Below are 18989 nucleotides of genomic sequence, written 5' to 3' on the forward strand. Positions count from 1 at the left end.
CAAATTTGCGATTATTTATTCACATCCTGTCTTGTAACTTTTAGTCTCATGTTTATTAAGTTTTTCCACTTTTTCTTTAATTTTACTCATTTAACCACCTATTGGTATGGCTGTTTTTCACATGCCTCTCTGTACTCTTTATGTAAATATCACAGAGAAAATACATTAAAATACAATTAAAATAGGATTATTAATTATTAATATTATCAACAAATTAATTTGTAATAATTTCTTAATATGATAGTAACAGATTTTTTGGTGATTAAAGTTAAAGTTCAAAGCATTTTAAATTCTTGTACATATGCTGCCCTTTGTCATAAAAACGAATAATAATAGAAAGAAGGCTTGGAATATTTTAAAATATTTTTATGAATTAGTTTCCTATGTTAGTACTTAAGAACTAGTACTTGTCTTTCATTATGACCAACTTGTTTCACATGTAAATAAACAGCAGATGATGGCATCCACACACTTCAGACAGCCTAAATTCATATTTGTGTGTCCTTTAATATTTTCTTTCCATGCTTTTAATTTCATATGTAAAGCATTGGAATAGGCATAGTGTTTAAAATGTGTATAGAATTTTTTTTTTAAAATTCATTCCAAGAAATGCACTTAATGTAATGGTCTAATTATTAATGTTATTCTCCTGATTGTATATTTTAGAAAAGAGTTTAAATATTCTGTTTTTGTGGCGTCAGTATTCCTCAAATGTGGTTTTTTATGGTGCCAAAAGCTAAATATAACTGTGTTGCATCTTGTGTTTAATCCATCCCTGATGAGCAGCAGGTTTGTGTAACTCTACCGGTGCATGTCCATGTAAAGAAAGCGGGGTTCACACCAAGGACACTGGTGTGATATAAAAAGGGACAGTGCAACTGCTTATGTTTGTTCATGCAGGGTAACAGTCCCTCAGTGAGTAGCAGCTACTGTGCAGGATTTTTAAAAAAGCGGAGGCATTTTGAGTTTGGATCTTTCCACAAACTTCTCTTCGGTGTTCCTGTGCTGGTGCAGTAAAGCAGGTGAGTATGATGGTGTTGTGGGCACAGCTTCAAACAAATATGAAAGAGATGCTGAAGTGTTTTATCTTTGATTTAGGATCAGAAGATGAGCACGGATGGGGAAATGGCAATTTTCGGGGTTGCTGCCCAGTACCTGCGTAAGTCAGAGAAGGAGAGGACGGAGGCTCAGGCCCGGCCCTTCGACGGCAAGACGGCGTGCTTCGTCCACGAGGACAAAGAGCTGTACGTCAAGGCTGAGATCCAGGACAGGGAGGACGGCAAAGTCACTGTCAAGACCCTGGATGACAGAGTGGGTGGACTCTGATAAACGGGCCTGTTATGAGACACTGAACACACCCAGTGAATATGTCTGACCAGGATGTGATATAGAAGGATTTCACACAGCTTCAGGGAGACCTTTAAAAGCTGCAATAAAGAACCTGCAGAATTTTATTAGGCCGGCTTTCAACAGAGACAGTTAACCTCCCCCGTAGCTCGAACTCCACAAAAGTAAAACTGTGTTTGCAAATCTGAGCTCACATTATTAAAATATGTGCAGACAGTAAATATCCTGTAGCCTTTTTGTACTTTGAAAACACATTTTTTTATTTTCCTAAACTTTATGTGTGACACTCTTTCATTTTGGAGCTCTTGATGCTTTTGTCTCTGTTCTGCAGACTTTAACTGTCAGAGACGACCAAGTGTTTCCCATGAACCCCCCGAAGTTTGATAAGATTGAAGACATGGTGATGATGACGCACCTCCACGAACCTGCGGTGCTGTTCAACCTGAAGGAGCGATACGCAGCATGGATGATCTACGTAAGTCACGCGGGGAATATAATGGCACGCACAGTCTCGATTAAAATGCTTAATAGTGAAGGCAGAGGTTAAATTTTAAGTGTGATTCTTTTAAATGATTTGTAACAGTAGAAATATTACTGCGGCCTGTGCTTTACTTAACAAAATTTTATCTAAAGTTTTGGCTGAAGCTGATATTTATATTAAGTAAAATATATGAAAAAAGAATAAACCTGTATGTGACATAATTAGTGTTAAAGCTAATAACTTTGCAACAGAGAGGTGCAAAATTTATTGAAAAACAAACAGAATGAGAACCAAAAGCAGCATAATACCTGCAAGGAGACACAAAATGGTTGAAAAAAAAGACTTTTGCTTCCAGATAGAGATGTAAGATGATGCACAACAACTGCAGAGACATAAAATCCCTTCCAGACAACAGCAAAGATGTGACTATGCGACATTAAAATGCCACAGAGATATGCAAAAGAATTCCAGGAAGGCACAAAATGTCTACAGAGACAAAAAAAACTACTACAAAGCAATGCAAAAAGAAATGCAAAGCAACTGCAGAGACATAAAATGACTACAAAAGAGACAAAAAAATCGCAAAGAGATGTGAAATGACTATATTGTCTCATAGTGGTTGTTTTGTGTCTATTTTTGTGGTCATTTGTCTTCTGTTTTCAGTTGTTTCTGTACTTGTTTTCTGTCTCTAGTTGTTTTCTGCATCTTTCCAGTTATTTTGCATGTCTTTGTGGTAAATGTTGATCTTTTTACAGATGTTTGACAGCTCTTTTTGATAGTGTGCATCTCTTTACTTCAATTTGCTTCTCTTTGTAGCTGTTTTGTGTCACTTTGCGGTTATTTTGGATCTCATTATGGTAATTTTGTGACTTTGCGGTCTCTCTGGGTCTGTATAGTCGTTCACGTGTGTTTCTGGTAGTTTTGCATCTGTTTATGTATGTTTTAGTTCTCTTTGTGGTCATTTGACGTCTTTTTTGGCAATTGTTTAGTATCTTTGTGGTCATTTCTTGTCTCCTTGTAGTATCTCTTTGTGTGCATTTTGTGTCTCTTTGTGGTTGTTTGGCACCTTTGTGTAACTGTTTTGTTGTAGTTACTTGGTGTCTTGTTGCAGTTGTGTTATCTCTCGCATTACTCTATTTATTTTGTGTCTCCTTGCAGCCATTTTGCATGTCTAAATGGTAATTTGGGGATTTTGCTTTGGGTCTGTTTGATCATTTTGCTACTCTTTTTGGTCGTTTTTTATCACTCTATGTTAATTTTGTAGTTATTTTGTGTCTCTTTGTGGTGATTCTGTAAGTGAATGTAATGATAATAAACCTGAATTGAAAAAAAAAGACCTCAGTGTTGTTTTGTAGAAGCTGCTGTGTCAATACAATCGCACCTTTTCATTCTTTTTCCATGCAGACCTACTCTGGACTCTTCTGTGTTACTGTGAATCCTTACAAATGGCTGCCAGTCTACAACCCAGAGGTGGTGCAGGCCTACAGGGGGAAGAAGAGGATGGAGGTTCCTCCTCACATCTTCGCCTTGTCTGACAACGCCTACCAGTTCATGCTCACCGGTACTGAAGTAGCAAGTTCAGAGCAAATAAAAACGTTTGTTTAATCCCTATTTAACTGTCCTGTCTTGTGTCCTCAGATCGTGAAAACCAATCTATCCTCATCACGTAAGTTAAACAGATTCTTTATGTTCAGGATAAATGAGTCCAAAGGTGACGTGTGTGGTTTCTTCTTAGTGGAGAATCTGGTGCAGGCAAGACCGTCAACACCAAGCGCGTCATTCAGTACTTTGCGACCATCGCGGTGCCTGTAGATAAGAAAAAGGAGGCATCCACTAAAATGAAGGTGAGCTCAAGCAGAGTCAGTCTTCTGTTTTCCAGACAGCAGCAGGCTCCACATTTACACGTTCGCTCTTCACCAGGGGACTCTGGAGGATCAGATCATCCAGGCCAACCCGCTGCTGGAAGCTTTTGGGAACGCGAAAACTGTGAGGAACGACAACTCGTCTCGCTTTGTGAGTGAGCTGCAGGGACTTTGTTTTGATTTAACGTGAATTTGTTCAGCACACAGAGTAAGAAGCGACTTTTTTTGTTGTTGAATAGGGTAAATTTATCCGGATCCACTTTGGCACGACTGGTAAACTGGCATCTGCAGACATTGAAACATGTAAGTTATTCAGCCAGTTTAATGTGAATTCTGTTGCCGTAAAGAACACATTTAAAGCGCCCTTTCCTTTCCTGAAAGACCTGCTGGAGAAATCGAGGGTGACTTTTCAGCTCTCGGCTGAGAGGAGTTATCACATCTTTTATCAGCTCACTTGCAACAAGAAGCCTGAACTCATCGGTAATCTGACGAATCCTCGTTGCCTTTTTTGATCATTTTATTTCTCATTCGCACAAAGAGATTTAACCTTGACTTCTGTCCCCTAAGATCTGCTTCTTATCACCACCAACCCCTATGACTTCGCCTTCATCAGTCAAGGAGAAATCAGCGTCAAAAGCATCAATGACGCTGAGGAGCTGATGGCTACAGATGTGAGTTTAAAGCACACAGAGCTCCATTTGTCAAGTTTAAGTTGCTTTACTGACATCTGAATTTGTCTTTTTTTAAAAAAAAATAAACACAGGAAGCTTTTGATATTCTGGGCTTCACTGCTGAAGAAAAAATGTCCATCTATAAGCTGACAGGCGCTGTGATGCATTATGGGAACATGAAGTTCAAGCAGAAGCAGCGGGAGGAGCAGGCCGAGCCCGATGGCACTGAGGGTGAGAACGGGGCATCAGCGTTCAAGCTGCTATAAAAAGCAAGAAATGAATCCAAATAAAAAGATAAAAGATGTGATCTTGTTGTGCTGCAGTGGCTGATAAAGCTGCCTATCTGATGGGCCTGAACTCTGCCGATCTGCTGAAAAACCTCTGTTATCCCAGAGTGAAGGTTGGAAATGAGTTTGTTACCAAAGGACAGAATGTGCAGCAGGTGAGAACACAATCTTCTTCTTCCTGACATACAAACTTCAGGCATTCATGGCGTCTTTTTGCAACATGTTTTGCAGTTTTGCTGTGATTTTGCATCTCTTAGTAGAAGTTTAGGATCTCTATATGTATATAGTGTTGGATTCGTGTCTGTTTGTGGTAATTTGTCATCTTTTTGTAATTGTTTCTGTGGTTGTTTTCTGTCTAGTTCTCTTTTTGCATCAATTTGTAGTCATTTTGTGTCACTTTGCAGTCATTTTGCATGGATTTGTGTTGACTCTGAATCTTTTTGTTGTTTAACAACCCTTTTAGGTACATTTTCTTCTTGTTTTACGTCTATTTTTAGTTGTTTTGTCACCCTGTCCAGTCATTTTTTGCATATCTTTGTAGTAATTTTGTGTCTCTGCGGTCGTTTTAGGTCTGTGTGTTACCTGTTTTTGGTAGTTTTGCCTCTCTTACCTCTGTCTTGTGTCTCTTTGTTGTCATTTTGTGTCTCCTTGTAGTAGATTAGTATCTCTTTATGTTCATTTTGGGTGTCTTGTGGTTGTTTGCAACCTTTTTGTCGTCATTTTCTTTGTTTTGTTTCTGTAGTTACTTGGTCTGTTTTTGCAGCTGGATGAAGTCTCTTTGTCAGACGTTTGTTTGAAATCCTTTTGCATCTTTTTGTAGTTGTATTGTGTCCCTTTGTAGTCATTTTGCATGTCTTTTTGGTAGTTTTGCATCTCTTTAGTTAATTTCTTTGTAGTTGTTTTGTATTTATTTGTGGTCATTTGAAGTCTTTTTGTCGTTGCTTCCATCTTTGTGATCATTTTGTGTCTCTTTATAATTTGTGACAATTTCAGTCCACTGTGGTTTTGAATGTTTTCGAAATAGCTTTTTGTCTCTTTATACCGGTAGTTGGTTTGAGCATCTTTGCGTTCACTAGACTGATTTACGAACAATGAATTCTAAGCCTCTAGGACTCCCTGTCCTCTTGAGCAACAGTCTCCATCCAGTAATCTTTCAATGATTTACTCTACATACATGATTTATCTTCTTCTCTGTAGGTGTATAACTCTATTGGTGCCCTCGCAAAATCAGTCTACGAGAAGATGTTTCTGTGGATGGTCGTACGAATCAACCAGCAGCTGGATACGAAGCAATCCAGACAACATTTCATCGGAGTTTTGGATATCGCTGGCTTTGAGATCTTTGATGTAGGTTTTAAAAATAAATCTGTACATTCCCTGGTAGCTCACTGGATAGTGTTTATTTCAATAGGATCTTTACTGCTTGTGTTTAGTACAACAGCATGGAGCAGCTCTGCATCAATTTCACCAATGAGAAGCTGCAACAGTTCTTCAACCACCACATGTTCGTACTGGAGCAAGAAGAATATAAAAAGGAAGGGATTGAGTGGGAGTTTATTGACTTTGGTATGGACCTGGCAGCCTGCATTGAGCTCATTGAGAAGGTATTATATATTGCCAAATTTAAAATAGTGTATACCTCAGAATGCATGTTGTAAATGTGCTAAAGCTGTTGATAAGAACGGTTTGTTCCCCAGCCAATGGGCATCTTCTCCATACTCGAGGAAGAGTGCATGTTCCCCAAATCAACAGACACCTCGTTCAAGAACAAACTGTATGACCAACACCTCGGCAAGAACAACTGCTTCCTGAAGCCCAAAACAGTCAAAGGGAAACCTGAAGCTCACTTCACCTTGTATCACTACGCTGGCACCGTTGATTACAACATCACCGGCTGGCTGGAGAAGAACAAAGACCCGCTGAACGAGTCAGTGGTGCAGCTTTACCAAAAGTCATCAGTCAAAATTCTGGCCATGTTGTATGCAAGTTTCTCTGGATCTGAAGGTTAGTATGTTTTTAATCATATATAATATATATATTTGTATATAGTTTTATAAACATTGCAGAAATGCAAAAGTATAAAGCTAACATCCTTACTGCACGTACAGTTGGGATGTCTGTTTATTACGAACCCACAAACTATCCATCAGACTGATGTACTACTGTTATGTATGTTTAAAATGTGTTGTCAAAGCAGAAGCACCTGCAGCAGGAGCCAAAAAAGGAGCCAAGAAGAAGGGAGCATCTTTCCAAACAGTATCGGCTGTTTTCAGGGTAAGATAGTAAAGCATCCAGCCATTTCTGTCAAAAAACACAAGTCAGAAATTGTAATTTAACAATTTAAAAAGACTTTGAACTTGGAGCTAAACTGCTTATCCCTTGCTTAAAATCTCTATGGTGCTTTACTCACTAATTTTCTGATAATTTATTGAAGGAATATTTTTAGATTTGGGTAAATACAGCGAGGGGCTTCCTCGAGAAGGGTTAGTTGAGAAGATCAATATCCTTTTTATTCATCTGTATTTGAAATTTAAGCTCAGTGCAAGAACTGGAAACCTGAGGAAACAGCTAGCCTTGGCCCTGTGCAAAGATTATAAAATGCACCTACCAGCACCTCTCAAGTTGACTAATTATAGCATTCATATTGAGTCTCTTAAATTCATCTGGAAGCCGTTTTATGGAGGGTAATATGCTGGAGGATTTCTTGGCTGAGAATCCAGGATGTTACAAGAGGCTCTGTGAAATGGATGATTGTTATTTGCCATTTTTTGTACAGATTAAACAAAGGAGATATTACATATTAATTAGTGAGATTTAAATGTGTTGGTGGTTGGATTTAGTTACCTTTAGAAAGAGCAGGGTTAGTTGTTTCCCATTCCTAGTTTACGTGTTAAACAAAGCTAACCTGCTGCTAGCTGTAGCTTCGTGTTTATTGCACATATATGAGCGTATCAATCAATCCAACATAGACAGTATATAAAAGACAGATGTAGCATCCATCTCTAACAAGTAAAGCTAATGTGGACTGGCCTTAAACCTGCATTCCTCTAACAGCTAGGAGGGAGCTACTCTTCTGGTTGCTAAAAGATGTCCGATTGTATAGAAGATTATGTAAAAAATGTCCCTACTTCTGCCATGATCTGTTACCTCAGTAAACATTGTCCTAATGAGCTTATGGTCTCAATCACTAGTTTCAAATGTCCTTTAAGACGGTATGATGTTCATTTTATAAATGATGGTCCCTTCTAAAGTAACATCAACGATAAAGCAGGGTTTGCTCTGTGGTTGATAAGTCTGTATCATACAGGCGGGTATGGAGCCTTCCCAAAATGTCAAATTGTTCCTTAAAGTAGAAAAAGATTTACGTGTTTAAAATTCTACACTTCCCATGTGAATTTTCTTACAGGAGAATCTTGGGAAGCTCATGACCAACCTGAGAACCACTCATCCTCACTTTGTGCGCTGCTTGATACCAAATGAAACCAAAACACCAGGTAGCTTTTGTTGTCCCTTATTTTGACATATATGCAAAATACCCCATTAACATGTATAAAGATACATACTGGATTCATTACAGGCGAGATGGAGAACCACCTGGTTATCCACCAGCTACGCTGCAACGGCGTGCTGGAAGGCATCAGGATCTGCAGGAAAGGATTTCCGAGCAGAATTCTCTACGGCGACTTTAAGCAGAGGTACAAACACCTTTACTGTTAAATACTTCATAACATTTAGTCTCATACTCAATCAGATCTATAACTCCTCCTACAGATACAGGATTCTTAACGCCAGCGCTGTTCCAGAAGGACAGTTCATGGACAACAAAAAAGCTGCGGAGAAACTGCTGGGCTCCATCGATGTGGATCACACCCAGTACAAGTTTGGACACACAAAGGTTTTTAGTTTTATGAATGCATTTAGTTAGAGTGTTTAAGGTAGAGACATTGAAAGTGAAAAGGCAGTAAATGAAATAATTACCTGTACTTCCAGGTGTTTTTTAAAGCTGGCCTGCTCGGTGCCTTGGAGGAGATGAGGGATGAGCGGTTAGCCCAGGTTGTGATGTCCACTCAGGCTCTGTGTCGCGGATACCTGGTCCGGCTGGAGTATCAGAAGATGATGGCTAGAAAGTAAAGACGTTCACTATTTATTACAGCTTTATTTTCACATTCATTTTTCTGTCTTTTTACATGGATTTATTGAATAATTTCTGTCTCTATATGCTAATGAGGTAGGAAGCCCTGACCTGCAAAAAAATAGATGGTTGGTAGAGCAAACTTATGTCTTGTAGATTTGATAAGAATCATTTCCTTCTGTGGACTGAGGATAGGCCTGCCCACCTAATTAACAAATATACACAAAGTTGTCTAATTACACCTTCCAGCAATGGCAGCTGTAGCTCAGGTGGTAGAACAGCTTGTCCACCAATTACAATGTTGACAGTTCAATCCCCCACCCCTCCACATGTCAGAGTGTCCTTGGGCAAGACACTATACCCTGAAAATATGCTGCAAAACAACAAAACCTGTGATCTACATGACATGATCGGTGTGTTTTCTTAGACTCAGGTGAGTTTTACTTTGACAGGGAGGCCATCTACACGATCCAGTATAACTTCCGTTCTTTCATGAACGTGAAACACTGGCCGTGGATGAAGCTGTATTTTAAGCTGAAGCCTCTTCTGAAGAGCGCCGAGGCTGAGAAGGAAATGGCCCAAATGAAGGTGGACTTCACAAAACTCAAGGATGATCTGGCCAAATCAGAACACCGGCGGAGGGAGCTGGAAGAGAAAATGGTCTCCGTTGTACAAGAGAAGAACGATCTCCTGCTTCAAGTCCAAGCTGTGAGTTCAACCAAAGAAACAGATGATTTTTATTGATGCGGATGTTATATGTGTTAATCTCTAATTTGGTCTACAGGAGGCCGACAACCTGCTGGATGCAGAGGAGAGATGCGAGGGACTCATTAAAAGCAAGATCCAGCTGGAAGCCAAGCTGAAGGAGGTGACGGAGAGACTGGAAGATGAGGAGGAGGTCAACGCTGAGCTGACCGCCAAGAAGAGAAAGCTCGAGGACGAGTGTTCTGAACTGAAGAGAGACATCGACGACCTGGAGCTCACCTTAGCTAAAGTGGAAAAGGAGAAACACGCTGTGGAAAACAAGGTGAGCATGTTTATTAGTGCTATTTCTGCTTGTTGTTGGAGAATTGTTTCATCTTCTTTCTTAATCATGACTTCAGGTGAAAAACCTGACTGAAGAAATCCAGAGCCAAGATGAAAACATCACCAAACTGTCCAAAGAGAAGAAAGCGCTGCAGGAGGCTCATCAGCAAACATTGGATGATTTGCAGTCAGAGGAAGACAAAATTAACGCTCTGACCAAAGCCAAAACCAAACTGGAACAGCAGGTAGACGAGGTGAGTTGCCCGACAGACAGGGAAGTTATAGCACAGTATGTTGCTAATGTTAAGACGCATACAGTGACTGAGCTTTTATTTTTAGCTGGAAGGCTCACTGGAACAAGAGAAGAAGGTTCGCATGGATCTGGAGCGAGCTAAGAGGAAGCTGGAGGGCGATCTGAAACTTGCTCAGGAGTCCATCATGGATCTGGAGAACGAGAAGCAGCAGCTGGATGAAAAACTGAAAAAGTAAAAGATTTTCTTTTTGGTGCTAGAATAATATTTTTAGGAATTTATGTATAGCTTGTTGTTTGCGAACAATTTTAATATCTGGTTTTGTATAATAGAAGCCTTAGTTTTGGTTAATGAGCAATATGTTTCACAAGAAGAGAGACATTAAACGTTTACCCATACTGAGAAATACGTCTCTTTAACTGACAAAACCATAGAGAATTATCAACGTCCATCATCTTGTAATCTTCTGGACTACAGCTGCACCATTTTAGGTTCTCTCTCACAAAAAAAAGACACCAAACAGTAGAACAGAAACCACCTGGTAAACACAGCGCAACATTTAGCGGCAAAAGAGACAGATATTTCACTTCAGAGCTGGTGGAGACCAAAACTGGAGCTAAAACAGAGTGAATATTGAGCTGAAGTAAAAACTCCAAATGAATGAAATAGTTGGAACAGGATTCTCTGCATGTCTTTATGAGAAATACAGCGGACGCAGATGAGGACAGCATATTTTTAAAGTACAGAAAGGTTTGCTGGAGTACACTGCTTCAGTCCATTTTTTTTACAGTCAAAACCTTTTGATGAAGACTCAGTCGTGTTGAAAGTCTATTAGCACAATAAAAGGCTGTTAATTAAGTTGTGTGCTCCAGCAATCCTTTTGACACTCTGCATAATATTATTGCTTTGTGTCTGCTGGATGTAACCCTCTCTTCATAATAACTTTATAATAGGACAACATGTCGATGATTACACCTTGTGCACTTATTTCATGCGGTTAAAATATATCCACCTGTCGAGTTGGTACAGTATGAAGAAACTTTGAAAATTACATAAAGCTTCTGTTAGCTCATTAATTCAGCCTTTGGAAAGTAATCAGTTTGAGGAATACACATTGGTTTGCCTTTGGTTCACGTGGCAGAGCTGATACAGTTAAGTTGAAACACATCCAGCTCTCTGTAAGAATCATATTTCTTAGACTGTGTCACACTTAGTGAATTGGCAAATTTGGGAAAGTTCGACTCAATTAACCAGCAACCTTTGTTTTATTTTGCAGGAAAGACTTTGAGTTGTCGCAACTTCAGACAAAAGTAGAAGATGAACAAGCACTTGGTGGGCAGCTACAGAAGAAAATAAAAGAGCTCCAGGTGAAGAACTCAGTTATTAGATCGGGTTCGATGATGTTATGAAGCTAGTTACTTGACTGTGTGTCTGCTTTTATGATTACAGTGAGTTGGGCGTAGACTGTTTCAGTGGAATGATCATAGAACAAAGATATATTGACTCCACGTTGGTCAATGCACATCTACTCCTTTATCAGTACAAAGCAGCATTGTGTGCTTTCTTTATAATGTCTCACAGCAAGTCTACATAAGTTTACCTTGTCCATTGATGAGCTAAAACATTAGGACCATTCAGTTCAACAGCTTATATGTGGTCAAAATAACAATGAAACAGAAAGAGTAGAGCTGGAAACCATCTTCAATTAGTTATTCAGTCTATAAAATGTCAGAAAATGGTGAAAAAAAAAATGTCAATCAGTGTTTTCCAGATGCCAAGATGACGTCCTCAAATGTTTGTTTTTATGTCCACAAACCAAAGATATTCAGAAAATACTCACATTTTAGAAGATGGAATTGGACAGTTTCTACTTTTTGCCTTAAAAACGTCTTGAACTGATGAATAATTATCAGAATAATCAGATAAAAATTACTTAACCTCTTAAAACCAGGCGTACACATGCATGGACATCACATTTTAGGTTATATTACCACAGTAGTTATTTTTTAAATTTTTTATTATTCTATTATTATTTTTATTGTTTTTTAATATATATTTTTTTCAATATATATTTTGAATTTCTTTATATTTTTTTAAATTTTTTATTCTCTGCTATTTGATCTGGTCAAATATTAAGTAAGATTACTGAAAATAAAACAAGTAACCTAAAACTAACATGAGAATATTATTAGTGATGTGCAGTGATGTGACATTCTTCAGGAAACATTTAAGATAAAATTCACAAATGCTTCCTAATTGTTAAATATCAAATAAATGACTACTTAGGCCCGAATTGAGGAGCTGGAGGAGGAAATCGAGGCGGAACGTGCGGCTCGAGCCAAAGTGGAGAAGCAGAGGTCTGATCTGTCCAGAGAGCTGGAGGAGATCACAGAGCGGCTGGAGGAGGCCGGAGGAGCCACCGCCGCTCAGGTCGAGATGAACAAGAAACGAGAGGCCGAGTTCCTGAAACTGCGCAGGGAGCTGGAGGAGTTTTCCCTGCAGCACGACGCCACCTCCGCCGCTCTGCGCAAGAAACATTCGGACAGCGTGGCCGAAATGGGAGAACAGCTGGACAGCATCCAGAGAGTCCGGCAGAAACTGGAGAAGGAGAAGAGCGAGTTGAGGCTGGAGATGGACGACTTATCGAGCAATATGGAGAGCACAGCCAAGGCAAAGGTTGGTCTCCACATTCAGTGTTTTTTATGTTCAGCTCCATGTGCAGATACATCAAGCTGATTTTTTTCTTCTTTTTAAATTTGAAGATTAATTTGGAGAAACTGTGCCGTTCACTGGAAGATCAGCTGAGCGAGGTAAAAACCAAAGAGGACGAGCATCAGAGACTCATAAATGACCTTTCAAGCCAGAAAGCTCGGCTGCAGACAGAAAATGGTGAGTATTTGATCCTATCTCAATCACACAGACTCCCAGATTAACCGGCTCTAATTCTTTTCACCCTTATCGTCCAGCTGAGATGTCTCGACAGCTGGAAGAAAAGGAATCCTTAATGTCGCAGCTGACCCGGGGAAAGCAAGCCTTCCTTCAGCAGATTGAAGAGCTGAAGCGACTTCATGAGGAGGAAGTGAAGGCGAGTTCTGACAAAACACACAGACATGATGGGAATGTAAGAGTTTAAAGTGTTTATAAGGTTTTCTTTTTTCCCCTGTTAAGGCTAAAAACGCCCTGGCTCACAGTTTGCAGTCGTCTCGCCACGACTGCGAGCTGCTAAGAGAACAGTACGAGGAGGAGCAGGAGGCCAAAGCTGAGCTGCACCGCTGCCTGTCCAAGGCCAACAGCGACGTGGCTCAGTGGAGAACCAAATACGAGACGGACGCCATCCAACGCACTGAGGAGCTCGAGGAGGCCAAGTGAGAACCATCTCCACACCAGATCGAAACAGAAGGGCTTCTCGTGGGATCTTATGATGTGGTGCATGTTCTCCCACAGGAAGAAGTTGGCTCTCCGCCTGCAGGACGCAGAAGAAGCTGTGGAGGCCGTTAACTCCAAGTGTTCCTCCCTGGAGAAGACTAAGCAGCGGCTGCAGGGGGAGGTGGAGGACCTGATGATGGATGTGGAGAGGTCCAATGCTGCAGCTGCTGCCTTGGACAAGAAGCAGAGGAACTTTGACAAGGTTTTATAAGAGATGTCTGAAAAATCTAAGTGATTGAATGCCAATGCAATGAGGGGTTCAGTAGACAAAATATAATCAAAAACTACACTGCAACTTGTTGTGGTTTTTTGTTTGTTGTTGTTTTCTCAGCAGTTTTTAACTGTAATTTACTGCTTTTTTATATGACAGATTTTCTACTGGTAAATAGTAAACAGTAAACAAACAGGCCAAAGCTTTCAGTAATGGTCAATTTAAAACACTGTATTTTTACAAATGGCAATTTGTTCATTTACAAAGTCTGAAAGCAAAATGACACTGTTTTTATTGTATTTAAATTTAGAAAAAAATACTTGTATTAAAATGCATTCGAAATGATAAATAATTATTTCAACTGTATTGACAATATTAAGTAAAATCATTGAAAAAAGTTCCAAAGAAAACATTTTTTTTTCTTTTTTACACCATGTGACTTTAAGACTATACTGTTTTAGCGTATTTAAATTGGCTAAAATGTTCTCATTATCGTCCCAGTTTTTAGGTTTTTAAAAATTACACCTTCGCTGCCAGATTTCCATTGTTTAAAGAAAGAAATATGAATTATGTTTTTAAAAATTTTTTGAGCCGTCGGACATAATTATTAAAATGAAAATAGAAAAATGCTTGAAGCAAACATTGATACAAACATTTTACTTTTCATGTAAATGAACAGTCTAGAAAATACAAAATTCATTTTCTTAAATAACTGATTAATAATAAACTTTCTCACTATATTTAAATTTTCGAGATGCACTAGATATACAGTATATATATGTTAAATCTGTGGCTATGGTGTATGATTGAGCTTTTTATAACAAACAGGAGCTAAAACAGAGTGTTTCAGATAGAATGTTTAGAAGACATTCAGTATGATGAAAATAATGTGTTTTTTGAACATTAAAGAATGGAAACATCTTCTGGTAGACATCAAAAATAAAATGATAAATCTGTAAATGTACAGAATATGGACTCTTTTCTAAAAGTTGAGGTCTCGTAGCTGACAGCATAGTGGCACAAAATTATTATTTTTGCCAAATTAAAAAGGTGTTAAACATATTAATTCATTATGGCTCTTTTGGGACAGATTGCTTCGTATAAACAAAAATATCAAAGAAGCAATTTAACAGCTTAGTTAGACCCCGAAGCCAGAGGCTTTTTTTTTTTTTAAGTTTCCACCTGAAAAAAACATCCCCAAACTCTGTCAGTAGCAGCTTTTTTTTGCCTTTGGCTTGAAAAGAGACACTTGGAAAACCAAACAGGGGCTACTTATTGTAAAAATTCACTACACTGAAATGATATATTTTCCTGTAATGTTCTGCCTGTAGGTTGTGGCCGAGTGGAAGCAGAAACATGAGGAGGGACAAGCAGAGCTGGAGTCAGCTCTAAAAGAAACTCGCTCTCTGGGAACTGAGAACTTCAAGATGAAGAACGTCTTCGAAGAATGCATGGAACAGCTGGAGACCCTCAAGCGGGAAAATAAAAATCTGCAACGTGTGTCAAGGCCTATTTTCAATCTATGATAATGCTGTCGCCTGTGTTTTTTATGGGAGGAACATTATCATGTTTCTGTTTCACTGCAGAGGAAATAATGGATCTCACTGAGCAGCTGGGAGAGACGGGAAAAAACATCCACGAGCTTGAGAAATCAAAGAAACAGGCCGAGCAGGAGAAGGTAGAGGCCCAGACGTCTCTGGAGGAGGCAGAGGTGAGCAGAAGGAAAACATAAAGATCATGTGTGTTTAAACAAACTCTACCATGTCAGGTCGGTGTGGCTTCACGTTCGTTTATTTCCTCAGGCATCCCTGGAGCACGAGGAATCCAAAATCCTGCGAGTCCAGCTGGAGCTGAACCAGGTGAAGTCGGAAGTGGACAAGAAGGTAGCCGAGAAGGACGAAGAGATCGAACAGCTGAAGAGAAACAGCCAACGAATCATCGACACCATGCAAAGCAACTTGGATGCTGAGGTCCGGAGCAGGAACGACGCCCTGAGAGTGAAGAAGAAGATGGAAGGAGACCTGAACGAGATGGAGATCCAGCTGAGCCACGCCAACAGGCAGGCGGCCGAGGCTCAGAAACAGCTGAGGAACATACAAGTTCAGCTCAAGGTTGGCCACATGTACAGCAGATCTACAGAGAGTGTTGTGTTAACTGTTACAATCAAATTGAAACAGGCTTCTTTTAATAATTCGACTGTTTAGGAGGTTCAGATTCACCTCGACGATGCCCTGAGAAACAGTGATGACATGAAGGAGCAGGTTGCCATGTCGGAGCGCAGGAGTAACCTCATGCAGGCCGAGATGGAGGAGATCCGAGCGACGCTGGAGCAGACGGAGAGGAGCCGCAAGCTGGCAGAGCAGGAGCTGCTGGACGCCAGCGAGAGAGTGCAGCTGCTTCACTCGCAGGTTCACATCCACCAGTGTTTCATCACAATTTACTATAGAGTGAAACATGGCAGTGAAGCCTGCCTCTGCATGTTTAGAGGGTGGATAACCAACGTTTTTATATTACCAGTAGTTGACATGGTTGCTCTTAAAAGGGATTGTTCACAGGAATGTCTACAGTTTCCCTCAGCTTTGTAGAACTTTACAGCATCTTTCAGGTCATTTTAGGTTTTGGGATGCGTGTACATTTGGAACAATATGAACACAAAATTAAAAATGCCATTTCTGGTCAAAAATGAAAGGCACCCATGGCAGACACTTCAGCTTGTTTCTATAAATGCTCTGAAACTGGCAGTTAACCTTCTACTGAGCATGTGCAGAGGACACGTGAACAAGCTGGCCACAGAAAACCAACCATGAAGAATTGTTTATTGCAAGTAGCTTACAATGATTTCAAAGTGAGAAAGTTCTGACTTTGTCACAGAACAACCTGAAGCTTCTAATGAGTATAAAGTCGCTCTTGTTCCTTTTTCTTCTTCTTCATAGTTTAGTTCAAAAAAAACAATAAAATGCAGCACTATTGCAACCTTTTGTTCCGTCAGCGATATGATGTTATTACGAAGCTCAGTTTTCCTCCATACACCCTACAACACCAAACCAGTGTTTTGTTTTGTACACTCCAGAGCGTGTTATGGAAAGGACACATTGCAGAGGAGAAAATGGCATTTTTGTCTGAGTGGAGGCTCAAAATGGAGAGATAGTTACAAATTTACTGGGTTTACCGTGGACAAAATCTTAGTTTTCTTGCTGCAACTTTACTGCCTTGATTTAATCTCAACTCTCTGACATTTTAGTTTTCGATATGTGATCTTTAAAAAGCCCACTCTGTACTACTGCAACTCTGCAGACAGACATAGTTAGAGACTATCTGGTGAACAAAATGGAGCATTTAGCAGCTGCAGAGCAAGATACTGTCCCTCAGGTGTGCAATATCAACTTAAAAGTTACAGCATTTTAGATATTTACCAACTAAACTTTGTTGCGGTACCTCCAGTGACGGTAAAAAGTGCTTACATTATGTCAATGTTATGCTGACTGCTTGTTTCTCCTATCCCCAAATGGCCAAAAAATCAGTCAAACACCTCGCCAAGACTATAGTAATATTAAAGACAATAAACTATTTCCAAACTCCCAAAGCGTGTGAGGTATCAAATAAAGAATGATTCCATACGTACATGATCTATTTCTCTCTTTAAATGTATTCTGATTGACACTTTGGCAGGTAGATTAAAGCTGTTTAGTGGCATTTATGAGAACAGATGCCATTTTTGACAGGTAAAATAAATGGAAACAGGTGGTGCGTTCATTCAATTAGTGTCCAATCTGTCCAATTGAAAAAGCAGAAAAGAGCTTATTTTATATCCTCTCTTACAGTATCAAGGTGTTACCACTTATATTCTATCAAATACCATCATATTTTTGCATCCTAATGTCATTTCAATTGATTGCTTACAGAACACCAGCCTGCTCAACAGTCGGAAGAAGCTGGAGGCTGATTTGTCTCAGATTCAGGGCGAGATGGACGATAGCGTCCAAGCAGCCAGGAACGCTGAAGAGAAAGCCAAGAAAGCAATCACCGATGTAAGTGGACTTTTCTGAGTTCCAGCCAGGAGAACGCAGCAGTCTACCAGCTATTTTATCACATTTTTCAGGCTGCCATGATGGCTGAGGAGCTGAAAAAAGAGCAGGACACCAGCGCTCACCTGGAGAGGATGAAGAAGAACCTGGAGGCGACTGTGAAAGACCTGCAGCAGCGACTCGATGAGGCCGAGAACCTGGCCATGAAAGGCGGGAAGAAGCAGCTCCAGAAACTGGAAGCCAGGGTAATATGTTGGACATGCTGCATTAGGAAAAGGCTAAAGACCCATTGATCTTGTTCTATCTATAGAATCTAATAAATTGTATCTTTCGCAGGTTCGAGAACTTGAGAATGAGCTTGAAGCAGAACAAAGACATCAATCAGATTCTGTGAAAGGTGTCCGCAAGCTTGACCGTAAGATTAAAGAGCTCACCTACCAGGTAAACCCACTGAAAGATATAGTTCCATTTCATGTAAAAGTGTTTACAAATGTAAAAGATTTGCTTTTTTTAATTACCAAAAAATCAGTCTGATGAGGACAAGAAGAACATAATGAGGCTGCAGGAGCTTGTGGACAAACTCCAGATAAAAGTCAAAGCATACAAGAGGCAGGCTGAAGAAGCTGTGAGTGACCTTATCTGTCAAATACAAAATTAAAGTGGCACTTGGAGATTTTTACTGATCATTTCTATGGTGCCTGACAGGAAGAACAAGCCAACACACATCTGACGAAGCTGAGGAAGGTGCAGCATGAGCTGGAGGAGGCCGAGGAGCGAGCTGACATCGCCGAGTCCCAGATCAATAAGATGAAAGTCAAGAGTCGAGACATGGGCAAGGTGAGCCAGTCCGTTCAGCTAACACACTGAAAAAATACTTTCACTCGACATCATAAGTGATTTTATTTCTCGTTTTCCAGACAAAAGACGGCGGAGAGAAATCATAATCGGCTGCCATGAAGACAACATGGACTGCTGTGTGTTTCAAGCTGAGCTAGTTTGCAACATACTCTTAACCAAATATGTGTTTTTTCTTCATTTAAAGCCACTATATGTATGATTTCACCTAATGACGGGGCAGTTCAAGCGAGTCTCTGGTTGTAGGAAAATAATCAGCTCATTCATCTCAGGAGCAGCTTGTTAAATGCTTTGTTGCTCGTCATGGGGTAATTTTTCACTGCATTTCTACTGAAGGGCACCAAAGGAGACTTTTTTTTTTTTTACACATAGTGGCTTTAGATATAAAGTGGCACGATTCATACGTGCATTTATT

General features: G+C 39.9%; 1 protein-coding gene across 1 annotated transcript; it reads left to right on the forward strand.

Annotated features, from left to right (window-relative positions):
* Positions 1–1107: 1107 nt before the first annotated feature.
* Positions 1108–18586, forward strand: LOC103366175 (myosin-4-like). The gene is made up of 38 exons (XM_008293833.1): positions 1108–1311; positions 1679–1822; positions 3233–3389; positions 3467–3494; positions 3564–3672; positions 3749–3841; positions 3930–3993; positions 4072–4170; positions 4258–4361; positions 4454–4592; positions 4685–4803; positions 5846–5995; positions 6082–6252; positions 6346–6652; positions 6846–6922; positions 8055–8142; positions 8226–8343; positions 8420–8543; positions 8639–8775; positions 9233–9488; positions 9565–9807; positions 9884–10060; positions 10146–10291; positions 11334–11424; positions 12344–12733; positions 12820–12946; positions 13024–13142; positions 13226–13422; positions 13502–13685; positions 15026–15191; positions 15281–15405; positions 15497–15805; positions 15899–16102; positions 17597–17722; positions 17794–17964; positions 18056–18160; positions 18249–18344; positions 18425–18586. Exons 1-38 carry the CDS (start codon positions 1108–1110, stop codon positions 18584–18586), a joined length of 5826 nt encoding a protein of 1941 aa, XP_008292055.1.
* Positions 18587–18989: the final 403 nt, after the last annotated feature.

The sequence above is a fragment of the Stegastes partitus genome, unplaced genomic scaffold, assembly GCF_000690725.1.
Source record: "Stegastes partitus isolate 25-593 unplaced genomic scaffold, Stegastes_partitus-1.0.2 Scaffold914, whole genome shotgun sequence".
Lineage (NCBI taxonomy): Eukaryota > Metazoa > Chordata > Actinopteri > Pomacentridae > Stegastes > Stegastes partitus.